Genomic DNA, 12,494 nt, shown 5'->3' on the forward strand with positions numbered 1-12,494 from the left:
TAAGAATCTGAGAAAAAGTACAGAAAATATAAGACACTGAGAACTCCCTAAAAAAAAAGTTTACCCTAAAGGAATAGCGAAAAAAAAAATAGAGAGAGAAAAAAGTGTTAAGAATCTCCACAGTGTTACGACCGTCAGATATTAAAATAATGAAATGTATTTTTGGTTAAGATGCAATGGCGTCCTGCTAGCAATGTTTTTGTTGTGTGTTGTTGTAATGCTCCCCGCCGTGGTACAGTGGAACCATGCATGCTTTGGGGTCCGAGGGGTCTCCAAGCGCACGGGTTCGAATCCTGTCCATGGTCCGAGTGTAGGTTGGGCTTCCTCACTCGGGGCAAGGGTTTCCTAGCGGCTGGGCTTTGAGATAAGAGGTACCACAAAAAAGTATCCCCTTTAGCCCATAAATTCCCGTGAAAAGCCCACATGGTATAAATAAAAGGACGAGCTATCCTATGTATTATATGTATTATTTACCCATTTATTATTTCATTGTATACTATGTTCGTATTTCGTGATTCTTATGTATATTTTGTATTTTTATGTATTTTAGGGTCGTAACATCAGAAAAAAAATAATAATACAGATGTCAAAGTTTGTAGTTATTACCTGTCCTGCTTCAGTGTTGGGACGCCTGGGGCTGCTTTGCCTGTCTCTGCTACAATGAGGTACTGGCGTCACTTACCTGGAACAATGGAGAAACAAAATATTAGACTAATGCGAATAACACTGTTCATTTGTTTTTCATTAATTAATAATATAACACAGATTATCACTAATTGGGAAAAAATAAATCATTGTAAAGATAATATTATCTTAATATAAATCATACATTACTAAGAGAACACAACCTACTTACTTAACATATGAATGAAAAAAGAATAAAACAAAATACGAGCTGCATGTATTTAATTTCAATTCAAGTTATACAAAATACCAAAAAACTCAATAAATATTTTGGAATGACGTATTTACAGAACAGAAAAAACAAACAAATAAAAATAAACAAAAATAAATACAAATACATGAATGATTGTTGTGTATTTCGAGTACAGCGGCAAGACATCAACATCTCCAGAACCAGTAAGACAAACGGTAAAGCATACATTAATATCAACTACATGCTTTAAAATACAGTAGTGACGAAAGTCCAGGATAGCGTAACGTCTCAACCCAAACCGTAAGTAGTGATCAACAAAGCTACGGCCAGTTCGCATACCATCAAGTGTTCCCAGCCTCGCCTTACTCCTTAACCTCTCAGCACCATTGCGCGTTTTCATATTCACTCTGGTTACTATTTGGTGACCTTACACGGCTTCAGACACTTATGTGGAGATTAAAAATAGTGAATTCTCCGGCCACTAATCTTCTAACCTCCAGGGACACTCCATAATGTAAATAAAATCGTCTTATCACACCTAAAAAAATCAAGATAAAAATGCGTCTGAGTAATGAACGAGTTAACGATACTTTCAGCACTTCCAATACTCCTCACGGAAGCAATGGAGTGTACAGCCAAGACACACCAGGCGACCCGCTACACTACTTTCACCACCACTGATACATGGCTGAGATAGAAGAACACGGTGTGGTATTAGTCCCTTGAGCACCATGAAGTGTTTCCATTTTTCATTCTGCTTACTATTTGGTGATTTTATACAGCTTCAGATACTTATGTGGGGGTTAAAATAGTGAAGACTGTGGCCATTCTAAGTAACTTGACGGTGAGCTTAAAAAAATATGTCTTGAAGTTGGTTTTCTATAAGTTATGCGGTGACCTTGGAAAAACACGTCTTAAAGTTGATTTCCTATTAGTAATGTGGTAATCTTGAGAGAAAAACATGTCTTAAGGTTGATTTCAAATAATTTCTGTAGACTTGAAAAAAAAAAACGTCTTAAAGATTATTTCCTACAAGTTGTGCGTTGACCTTGAAAAAAGTCTTAAAGTTCATTTCTTATAAGTTATGCGATGACCTTGAAAAAAAAACATGTCTTAAAGATGATTTACTATAAGTTACGCGGCGACTTTGAAAAAATATGTCTAAAAGTTGATTTCCTATAAATTATGCGGTGACCTTAAAAAAAAAAGTCCTAAAGTTGATTTTCCTATAAGTTACGCGGTGACCTTGAAAAGATAGGCCTTAAAGATGATTTCCTATAAGATATCATGATATTATTTTGTTTCTATTTTTCAACAAACTACCTTTCATAATCTATTGTTATATTATCATTTTTATACATACTTATTCATTTTCTCCTCTTCCTCCGTTATTCTTTCACATTTTATTTCATTTTTCAAACGAACTCATTACTCATTGTTGTTAATTTCCACCTATATATTTATTCATAATTTTTTCCTTCTCATACTGTCAGAAAAAAAAAAAAACAATGGAATGAAAGGAAAGGTCGTCGTCTCCAGCCATGTAATTTTTAACGCTTGGTTCCAGTTTTCGGTCGTGAAATTTGAGTTGTTTTTGGTGAAAGACTCTCTCGTCACTCTCGGATTACTAAAGGCAATGGCACATCAGCTAGAGCAATGCAGGTACTGAGAAGGGCCTCTCTCTCTCTCTCTCTCTCTCTCTCTCTCTCTCTCTCTCTCTCTCTCTCTCTCTCTCTCTCTCTCTCTCTCTCAAAGTAAGATGTAGCGGGCAGCACTCTCCCAGAGGACAGAGTATAAAGCGGCATCAAGACAACACGTTTAATGGGGTGCCGTAACTCTTCACAAGCTTATTACGCCGCCTCGTCAGGGCTGCGGCGGCGTTAGCGAAGTGCGTCCTCGAGTCGTGTTCACATTTGTCACCCGCAAATGAGACATGAATCAGACGTAATGAGGCAGGAGCGCACCACCACCGACACTGCAAAGTGGTGGGTAGCTGGAAGGCCTGTGAAAGTTTGCCCTGCGTATAATAGCCGTTCCAGCGAATAGAAATGCGAGGACTCATTTTGTAACACATCTCTGTCTATAACTCTATATGTATCTTCTTAACGTGTTGTCGCTTTACTGTCAATAACCTGGTAAACAGTGAATCTTTCTGTGTTTTTGACCAAGTAGTAGTTCCTTTAAATAGCAAGACAGGGAACTCTTTTTCTAACCCATCTCTGTCTAGTCTATATGTATTTTCTTAATGCGTTGTCGCTTTACTGTCAATAACCTGGTAAACAGTGAATCTTTCTGTGTTTTGACCAAGTAGCAGTTCCTTTAAATAGCAAGGCAGCGGACTCTTTCTTCGACATATCTCTATTCCTATGTACTTTCTTAATCCCTTCAGTACCATGGCACGTTTCCATATTCATTCTGTTTACTATATGGTGATTTTATACAGCTTCAGAAACTAATGTGGGGGGATTAAAAGAGTGAAGATTCAGGTCATTATTCTTCTGACCTCCATAGACCTTTCCTAATGTCAAGAAAAATGGTCTAATCGTACACAGAACTAAAGGTATAGGTGTCCCAGTATTGAAAGGGTTAATGTATTACTGTACTGTCAATCACCACGTAAAAAATACATATTTCTGTATTTTAACTAACCAGCAGCTATTTCAAACCAGAGAAGCAAGGACTCTTTCTCAAATCTATCTATTTTTATACGTATTCCTATTATGTATAGCTGTTCTTGTGGCAATAACCTAGTAAACAGTATATTTATGTTTTGATCAAGCAGCCGCACCAACAGGCAAGGCAAGGAGACAGTCAGACAATCTCCCCTTTACCTGTATATCTGTATTCTCGTAATGCAATGTTCTTTTACTATCAATGTCCTGTTAAACACTGTATCATTCTCTGTATTAGCAAGGAAGGGTGTGAAAGTATGGCCAACGCAGACACCGAAACGAAAGACAGGCAGACAGGCAGACAGGCAGGCAGTCTTTCTATTACTCGCCCATTTGTATCCACTTACTGCATATACTTTTACCGTCACTACTGGTATGTGTTAACGGAAAGCTTGTGAAAGTTTAGCCCCCGCAGCAGCAACGGCAAACGCATAGGAAGACCATCAAGACCTTCTCTTTTCCTGTGTATTCTAGTAGAGCTTTTTTTTTATTATCAATGACTTGGTTACTGTGAGTTTTATTCCATTCAGTAGCATGACACGTTTTCATATTCATTCTGCTTACTATTTGGTGATTTTATACAGCTTCAGAAACTCATGTGAAGCATTGAAACAGTGAATAAAGTGGCCACTGATCTTCTTATTTCCATACACCCTTACTAATCTCAATCAAACGGTCTAATGATACACAAATCTCAAGGTAAAAACGTTCAATTATTAAAGTAAAGGTTTGGCCAGCATGTTCTCTTTTCCTGTGTATTCTCGTAGCGCACTTTTTTTTTCCTATCAATGGTTTGGTTACTGCGAGTTTTAAAGGGAAAGCATGTGAAAATTTGGCCCGCGCCGCATCACCAACCAGGAAAGCAAGCAGGCAGGTAGGCAGGTAGGAAAGCAAGCAAGTAAGAAAGCAAGGAGGTAGGAAAGCAAGCAGGCAGGTAGGCAGGTAGGAAAGCAAGCAAGTAGGAAGGCAAGCTGGCAGGAAAGCAAGCAGGCAGGTAGACAGGTAAGAAAGCAAGAAAGTCGGAAGGCAAGCTGGTAGGAAAGCAAGCAAGCAGGTAAGCAGGTAGGAAAGCAGACAGGCAGACAGGTGGTCAATCTTTCTCTGCATATTCTATTAAGGCGTTGTTCTTTTATCATCAGCCTTACCGCCAAAAAAGCAGGCACACACTCACTCTTTCTCTCATTTATCTATCCATATACCAGTAGTGCATTACTCTTCCATCAATCCATTAAATAAATAAAAACTCCACGTGTGAGATCTTATATTTGCATTTTCTATCTTATATCTTGTGTAAGTAGTTGGATGGAAAATGTATGTGAGTTCCATTACCGAAATATATATGTAATTTAGGACGAATAAGTACACTCTTTTATACTACAAAGGTGCGGTCCATGCAAAAATAGGTCACACGGAAACCCAGTCCAATGTCACAATAACTACCCGAGCATAATTTCTTGATTTAGGGACGAAAGAGGTAATATGAGGAGGTTGATCAGCATGGAAAGGGAATTAAGGTACATGAAGGAAGTGATGTCGAGTTTAATGGACAAGCACGACAGACTGACAATGAAAAACACCGAGTTGAGATTGAGATTAGTCGAATGTGAGAAGTATAATTTGCCGCACCTAGATTAACATTTTGTATTTCATGTTTTTTGTCTGCATCAGTTTTTTTTTTTTTTTTTTTTCTTGAATGAGCAGCGTTCGAAAACAAATAAGGGTTACAATTACATTAGTCCCTCAACACATTCACATCTCCAGCTACAGAACTGCCCAAATGCACAGTTTTGTTATCTTTTCACTTCTGTTCTCTGTTTTTCACTACTGTCTTCTTCCCTCCCTCCTATCACCCGACTTTCTGCCAGTCTAGTAGCTGCAAATTACCTCTGCAAAACCACGAGTCTTGCATACGGAGGAGCAGAGCAGGGAACACGCAAGGGAAGGGAAGGGGAGAGAAAAGCAAGGAAAGCAAGTCGCAGCAGATTATCGAGTCTAACACGGAGACGACCAGTTGTGGCTGCACCATAAAGACAATGGGGCCGAGATGCGTCATTACTGCGGGATGAAGAGGCTCTCACTTTGATGGAGCGCCGAGGTAACATGCCGCGGGGAAACGACGGAGGCTGTGATGGTGAGTCAAGCCCCTATTCTGACACACTTCCTCGCCTCACATCACCTTCACTATTTTTCGAGGGCTCTAGTTGAAGCGACACGGATTTTTTACGGGTGTTTCTGTAATTCTAGTGACATGTTAACAAGTTTTCTGCCTTATCAACAGGACAAATATTCTTTAGAACTCGGCTAGTCGTCTCTGTAGTCTTTGAAAATGGTCGCGGTGAGAGAGAGAGAGAGAGAGAGAGAGAGAGAGAGAGAGAGAGAGAGAGAGAGAGAGAGAGAGAGAGAAGCGTTTCTGTCTATGGCGCTCAACCCTATGCTGTGAGACGCTTTCCTATATCTTTCTCTCACTATGACTAATATTCTCAAAGACCACAGAGATGATTCACGGGGTTCTCAAGACTATTTCTCCTTTAGATAAACTAGAAATATTGCTTATCTTTCACTGGAGCAAAACAAACAACGTTAAAAACCCGTATAACTTCAACTAGAGTCTTTTTAAACCAGTGAAGGTGTGGCACGGATGTGTTTCAAAATAGGGACATGAGACTGGACGATGCAGGGAAAAAGAAGATAAGAGGAGGGAATAAGGGAGAACATACAGCGGTGAAACGACGAATGCTGCAAGGAAACTAAGAGTGGAAGAGTGGACGACGCAGGGATAAAAGTGCAAGAGAAAAGAAAAGAAAAGAGAAGGAAGCGCAGGAGAATACATTTTACCTAAGGAAGAGTGAAGTAGAGAGAAAAAAAAATGAAGGCAAGAGGAGGAAGATTGCGGAAAGGAGAAAGCATAGTAAAGAGAGAGAGAGAGAGAGAGAGAGAGAGAGAGAGAGAGAGAGAGAGAGAGAGAGAGAGAGAGAGAGAGAGAGAGAGAGAGAGAGAGAGAGAGAGATACGAGGGTGAAGAGATAAATGAGAGAAAATAAGCAAGGAGAATAGAATGTGTGTGTGTGTGTGTGTGTGTGTGTTGGTGGCTGCTTTGTGTGGTTCCCTGGCAGCGTCATGTTTGCACCTGCTTGTCAACCACCAGCACCACCTCGCGCCATCACCATAAAGAGAACAACACCAAGGATGCGGGAGGCGGACACACACACACACACACACACACACACACACACACACACACACACACACACACACATATAATACAACCTTGCAAGAAAACTTATAATAGAACTACTAGTACTAAAGAAATAGGAAAAGCAATAGAACATACAAACACACATAATGATGATAAACATGTAAAATCCGAACATAAATTCTGTTAACTCTGACGGTTCGGAATACGGGACGATTGCGATGCGGCGAGACGAAACGGTAACAACGCTCCGTGAGACGCTAAAGATTCGAGAACGGCGAGTCGCGGAGTGAACGAGTCTTCGGCGTGTCGGAATACTGGCCGATTGCGATGCGGCGAAACAAAACGCTAACAACGCTTCGTGAGTCGCTAAAGATTCGAGACCGGCGAGTCGTGGAGTGAACGAGTCTTCGGCGCTTTCACTCTCTCTCTCAGACGCTCAGTTCGATCCTGAGCGATGCCGCTGCGCGTGGAAGGCGCCGTACGCAGCCTTCTCCCACGTGGTCACGAAGAGACGCCCTTCGCTCCCATACACCCGTACGGTGGGTGAGGGCCAAACGTCGAGTGCCGGCGATTGCTTGGCCCTGGCGGCCAAGGCCTTGCGTCGGGCCCTGCGCCGCTTCGTAGCGCTAGTCCCGCCGTGAGCCCCGTCCGTCACGAAGGGAAGCTCGTTGCTCCCTAACACTCGTGCGGAGTGTGTCGTACCGGCTGGCGTTGGTGCGTCGCTGCTATCGTCGGTGGCTGCTGCCTCATTTTCTGCTGAGGCTTTCCGAGCCGCAGCGAGGGCCTTGCGGCGGGCCCTGCGTCGCTGGCAAGCGCTCTTCTTCGCTGCATCAGCCTCTTTTTCAGGCGAGGCGCTTATCGCGGTGTGGGGGAGGCAGCTGTTCTGCGGGGCGAACACATCCAAGCCCTGCTCTTCCGCTGCGTCCACTTCCTCAGCCCAGGTCAAGACAACCCTGGGCTCCTGCTCCTCGTCCTTCAACTTTTCCCGCTCCTTCTGCCGCTCCTCCCCCACTTCATCGGCAGCCACTACGGTGCTATCAACGGCCGTCAAGGATTCCTCGAGATCCTTGTTCGTGTGGAGGCGTCCGCGCTTCTTCCTCCGGAAAAGTTTGAAGAACCACCCGAAGCAGCCGCGGCAGCCCCGGGTGTCCTCCTCCTCCTCCATTAGTCGGGAAGTCTTAGGAGACATTTCTGTTCCTTGCTTATTCTAAACAGACCGTCATCACCTGGGCACCTTCGGTACAAAACTTGCAAATAACATAATTATGCAAGTACTTATCTGATTGGCTGAGCGCCGCCACGCAGCAAGGCGCTCATTGGCTCAGCCACCTCACTCAACTCCAAGCTGCCGTGATGCTTGCCCGGCACAAGCTGACTATGGACGCATGCAAGACTGGTGGAGGTGCAACATCAGCACTACTAGAGAAAGGAGGCTGTAATGTAAGACTAAGGAAAAGCAAAACAAGAAAGACAAAAGGTGTGTGTGTGTGTGTGTGTGTGTGTGTGTGTGTGTGTGTGTGTGTGTGTGTGTGTGTGTGTGTGTGTGTGTGTTTCACTGATCTGCTGCAGTCTCTGACAAGACAGCCAGACGTTACCTTACGGAACGAGCTCAGAGCTCATTATTTCCGATCTTCGGATAGGTCTGAGACCAGGCACACACCACACACCGGGACAACAAGGTCACAACTCCTCGATTTACATCCCGTACCTACTCACTGCTAGGTGAACAGGGGCTACACGTGAAAGGAGACACACCCAAATATCTCCACCCGGCCAGGGAATCGAACCCCGGTCCTCTGGCTTGTGAAGCCAGCGCTCTAACCACTGAGCTACCGGGTGTGTGTGTGTGTGTGTGTGTGTGTGTGTGTGTGTGTGTGTGTGTGTGTGTGTGTGTGTGTGTGTGTGTGTGTGTGTGTGTGTGTAATCACCTCACTTTATACAGCTTCAGAAATGTATGTGGGGGATCAAAATAGTGAAGACTATGATCATGAATCTTCTGATTTCTATAAACCCTTCCTAATGTACATAAAATCGTCTAATCGTACACAAAACTCAAGAAAAATAAAGTCTCTCGGTACTGAAGGAGTTATAAAGACGAAACCATATCTTACTTTTTTTTTTTTTTTTTTCTCTCTACCTTTACTATTCAACTAAGCAAGAAAGCAGTCATAGCAGTAGTAGGGTTGATATAATGACAAAAACCATAATATCTTAGGGCAAAAACGTTTATATTTGTCTTTTTTTTTCTCCTTTTGCTTTCTTTCCCTCTCTTTACTATCCAAGCATGAAAGAATAGCACAAAACAGTACTCGACTTAATATATTGACAAAAACAATGCATGATATATTAGTTTTTATTCTCCTTTTATATTTTCTCCTTCATTTTACTATTCCAACAGGCATTGTAATAGATGCTAATATAATGAGGATAAGTTCTTTTATGTATATATATCTTTTTATATTTAAGTACAGACTTAAGTAACAACACGAAAAAAAATGTTGCCTTAAGCTAATCTAATGTAGTTTGAATAAAAAAAGAACTGAGCTGTCCTGATTAAGAAACAGTTCTGTGCTTCACCTGACGATTTCAAAAGGCTTCATTGAAATTTACACCAGATTTTTAAGGTGTTTTCACGATTCTAGAGGCAGAGACAATATTTCTACATGATCAACTGGAGAAACACTTGAAAACCCCGCTAATCATCTCTGTGGTGGGAGAGCAAATTAATTCTGAATACGGAGCTTAACTCTCTTCCCGCAATCCAGGAACCGTATTCAGAAACGCTTTGCTCTCTCACCACGACTATTTTCAAAGGGTCCAGTTGAAGATACTCATGTTTTTAACCCCTTCAGTACCATGACACGTTTCCATATACATTCTGCTTACTAACTGGCGATTTTAAACAGCTTTAGAAACTTGTGTGAGGATTTAAAATAGTGAAGACTGTGGCTGTTAATCGTGTGACCTCTATAGACCCTTTCTAATGCTTTAAAATGGTCTTATCGTACACAAATCTCAAGGTAAAAATGTATCCCAGTATTGAAGGGGCTAAGGGCACTTCTATTGCTCTGGTGATGGATTAGCAAGATTTCTACCTGATCATACGGAGAAACTGTCTTGAAAATCCCTATTATAGTCTATGGGGACTTGAAAAATTGTTGTGAGAGAGCAAGGCGTCTCTGAATACAACCGCAGATTCTCTCCCCGTGTCTCCCTCTTGTCGCCTCGCCAGTGCCATCCCTCAAGCCACGTGTTCCCGGTGTTCCCGCTCCTCGCTGGGTAATTAAAGGTCCTCAGTGAAAGTGGCTCCCCTACTCCCGTCTCTCTCTTTCTTCCTCCTACTCTACCCTCTGCCCCATCACTCCCTTACCTCGTGCCCCGCCCAGAGCGTGTACTCCCCGCCTCTCCCCATCAGCCCAGTTCCCTGATGGATCACACCGGGAGCCCCCAACAAGAGAGATGATCTTGTCTTCACCTCCTTGCTTCCTGTCTGTGTTTGTTGGATGAGGCGCCACACAGGAATACAAAGGAAGGGCAAACATCAGCGTGCGGGCTAAACTTGCTTTGATATTTGGCTTTATATAGATGTTGGATTTTATTTATTTTTTTTTTTCAGTAGGGGTGAAATAGTGCTCTCTCTCTCTCTCTCTCTCTCTCTCTCTCTCTCTCTCTCTCTCTCTCTGTGTGTGTGTGTGTGTGTGTGTGTGTGTGTGTGTGTGTGTGTGTGTGTGTGTGTGTGTGTGTGTGTGTGTGTGTGTGTGTGTGTGCGTGTGTGTGTGTGTGGCTGTAGAACGAGTAAAAAATGTCTTAAAAGTGATTAGTAATTAAAGAAGGATGCACTAGTTAGCAGTCAAAGGGTTAAGAACAAATTTAGAAGAGATATGATACAGTAAAAGGTTGTAATCATCACCACCGCCACCACAACCACCACCATCATTATCACCACCATCGTCAATATCATCATTATCATCACCATCATTATCATCATTACCATCACCACCATCATCATTATCATCATCATCATCACCATCATCATTATCATTATCATCATCACCATCATTATCTTCATCATCACCATCATAATCATAATCATCATCATCACCACCACCATCACGACCATCACAACCACAACCACCATCATCACCATCACCACCACCACCACAACCACCACCACCACCACCACCACCACCACCACCAATCATCATCATCATCATCATCACCACCATCATCTAGGCCACAACATTCCAGGGGAGTGGCCACAGAGTTAGGAGACACATCTGGAACAACACAAAATATAAAACTGCACAAGATTGTCACATTCATTCAGGCAGTGTCTCGTAAGTCCATTAGCACCACGGCCCGCCCTCTCCTCAAGCTCGTATTCTCAAACACTTCTCTGCTTCATCTCCACTATTTCAAAAGACTTTAACTAAATTTACGTTTTTTTTCTTTTTAAGGTGTTTTTCCGGTTCTAGAGGCAGAATGGCAAGATTTCTGCATTATTAACTGGAGAAACACTCTTGAAAACCCCGCTAATCATTTATGTGGCTCATGAAAATACTCGTGGTAAAAGAGTAAAGAGTTATTAAGTTTTTTTTTTATGGTTCTAGAGGCAGAGTCAAGATTTCTGCATTATTAACTGGAGAAACACTCTTGAAAACCCCATTAACCATCTATGTGGCTTAAAAGTAGCCGTGGAGTGAGAGCAAAGCGTTATTAATCAAGTTTTTTTTATGGTTCTAGAGGTAGAGTGTCAAGAGTTCTGCATTATTAACTGGAGAAACATTCTTGAAAACCCCGCTAATAATTTCTGTGGCTCATGAAAATACTCGTGGTGAAAGAGTAAAGAGTTAAGTTTTTTTTTATGGTTCTAGAGGCAGTCAAGATTTCTGCATTATTAACTTGGCGAAATACTCTTGAAAACCCCGATAATCATCTCTGTAGCCTTTGAAAGTAAAGAGTTCTTAAGCAAAGAGTTTTTAAGCAAGTTTTTATGATTCTAGAGGCAGAATGACAAAATTTCTGCATTATTAACTCGAGAAACACTCTTGAAAACCCCGCTAATCATCTCTGTAGCCCTTGACAACAGTCGTGGTGAGAGAACAACGCATTTTTAATCATTTTTTTTATAGTTCTAGAGAAAGAGTGTCCAGATTTATGCATTATTAAATGGAGAAATACTCTTGAAAACCCCGATAATGATTTCTATAGCCCTTGAAAGTAAAGAGTTTCTAAGCAAAGAATTTTTAAGCAAGTTTTTATGGTTCTATAGGCAAAAACGACAAGATTTCTCCATTATCAACTGGAGAAACACTCTTGAAAACCCCGCTAATCATTCCTTCAAAATAGTCGTGGTGAGAAGGTTAAACATTTCAGAATGCACTCCTCTGTTCCCCTAAGCCTCAGTATTATCTTATTCGTTAAGTATCATTTTATTCTTCGCCTGTGTTCTCTTATCAGCTGTGTCCGTTGCTTCCGTTAGGTCAGGTTAGGTAAGGTCAAGTCAGCTGTCTCGCCTGGTTCCACAACTGTTCAGAGCTGTTTGGTTATTGTTCCATGCCTCAGTTCTCAAAGGTGAAGTATTAGTTTACCCTACGTCCAGTTAAACTTCATTCTTTGTCTCTATCTGCCTTTTGATCTATTAAACATTATAAGAACATAAATACAAGGGAAGCTACAAGAGGACACTAGGTCTACATGTGGCAGTCCCTATGTGAACAAAACTACCTAATTCCACTTATCAAATGCAT

The 12,494-nt window shown here is 41.9% G+C and overlaps 1 protein-coding gene across 1 annotated transcript in view; it reads right to left on the minus strand.

The window, feature by feature from the left end:
- Positions 1–549: 549 nt before the first annotated feature.
- LOC123515556 overlaps positions 550–12,494 on the minus strand; it is a 1,160,229-nt gene continuing 1,148,284 nt past the window's right edge. The window contains exon 3 of the mRNA XM_045274291.1: positions 550–682. Coding sequence (XP_045130226.1) covers positions 675–682 — 8 coding nt within the window. The 3' untranslated portion in view covers positions 550–674. The remainder of the gene's footprint in view (positions 683–12,494) is intronic.

The sequence above is a fragment of the Portunus trituberculatus genome, chromosome 39 (genome assembly GCF_017591435.1).
Source record: "Portunus trituberculatus isolate SZX2019 chromosome 39, ASM1759143v1, whole genome shotgun sequence".
NCBI lineage: Eukaryota > Metazoa > Arthropoda > Malacostraca > Decapoda > Portunidae > Portunus > Portunus trituberculatus.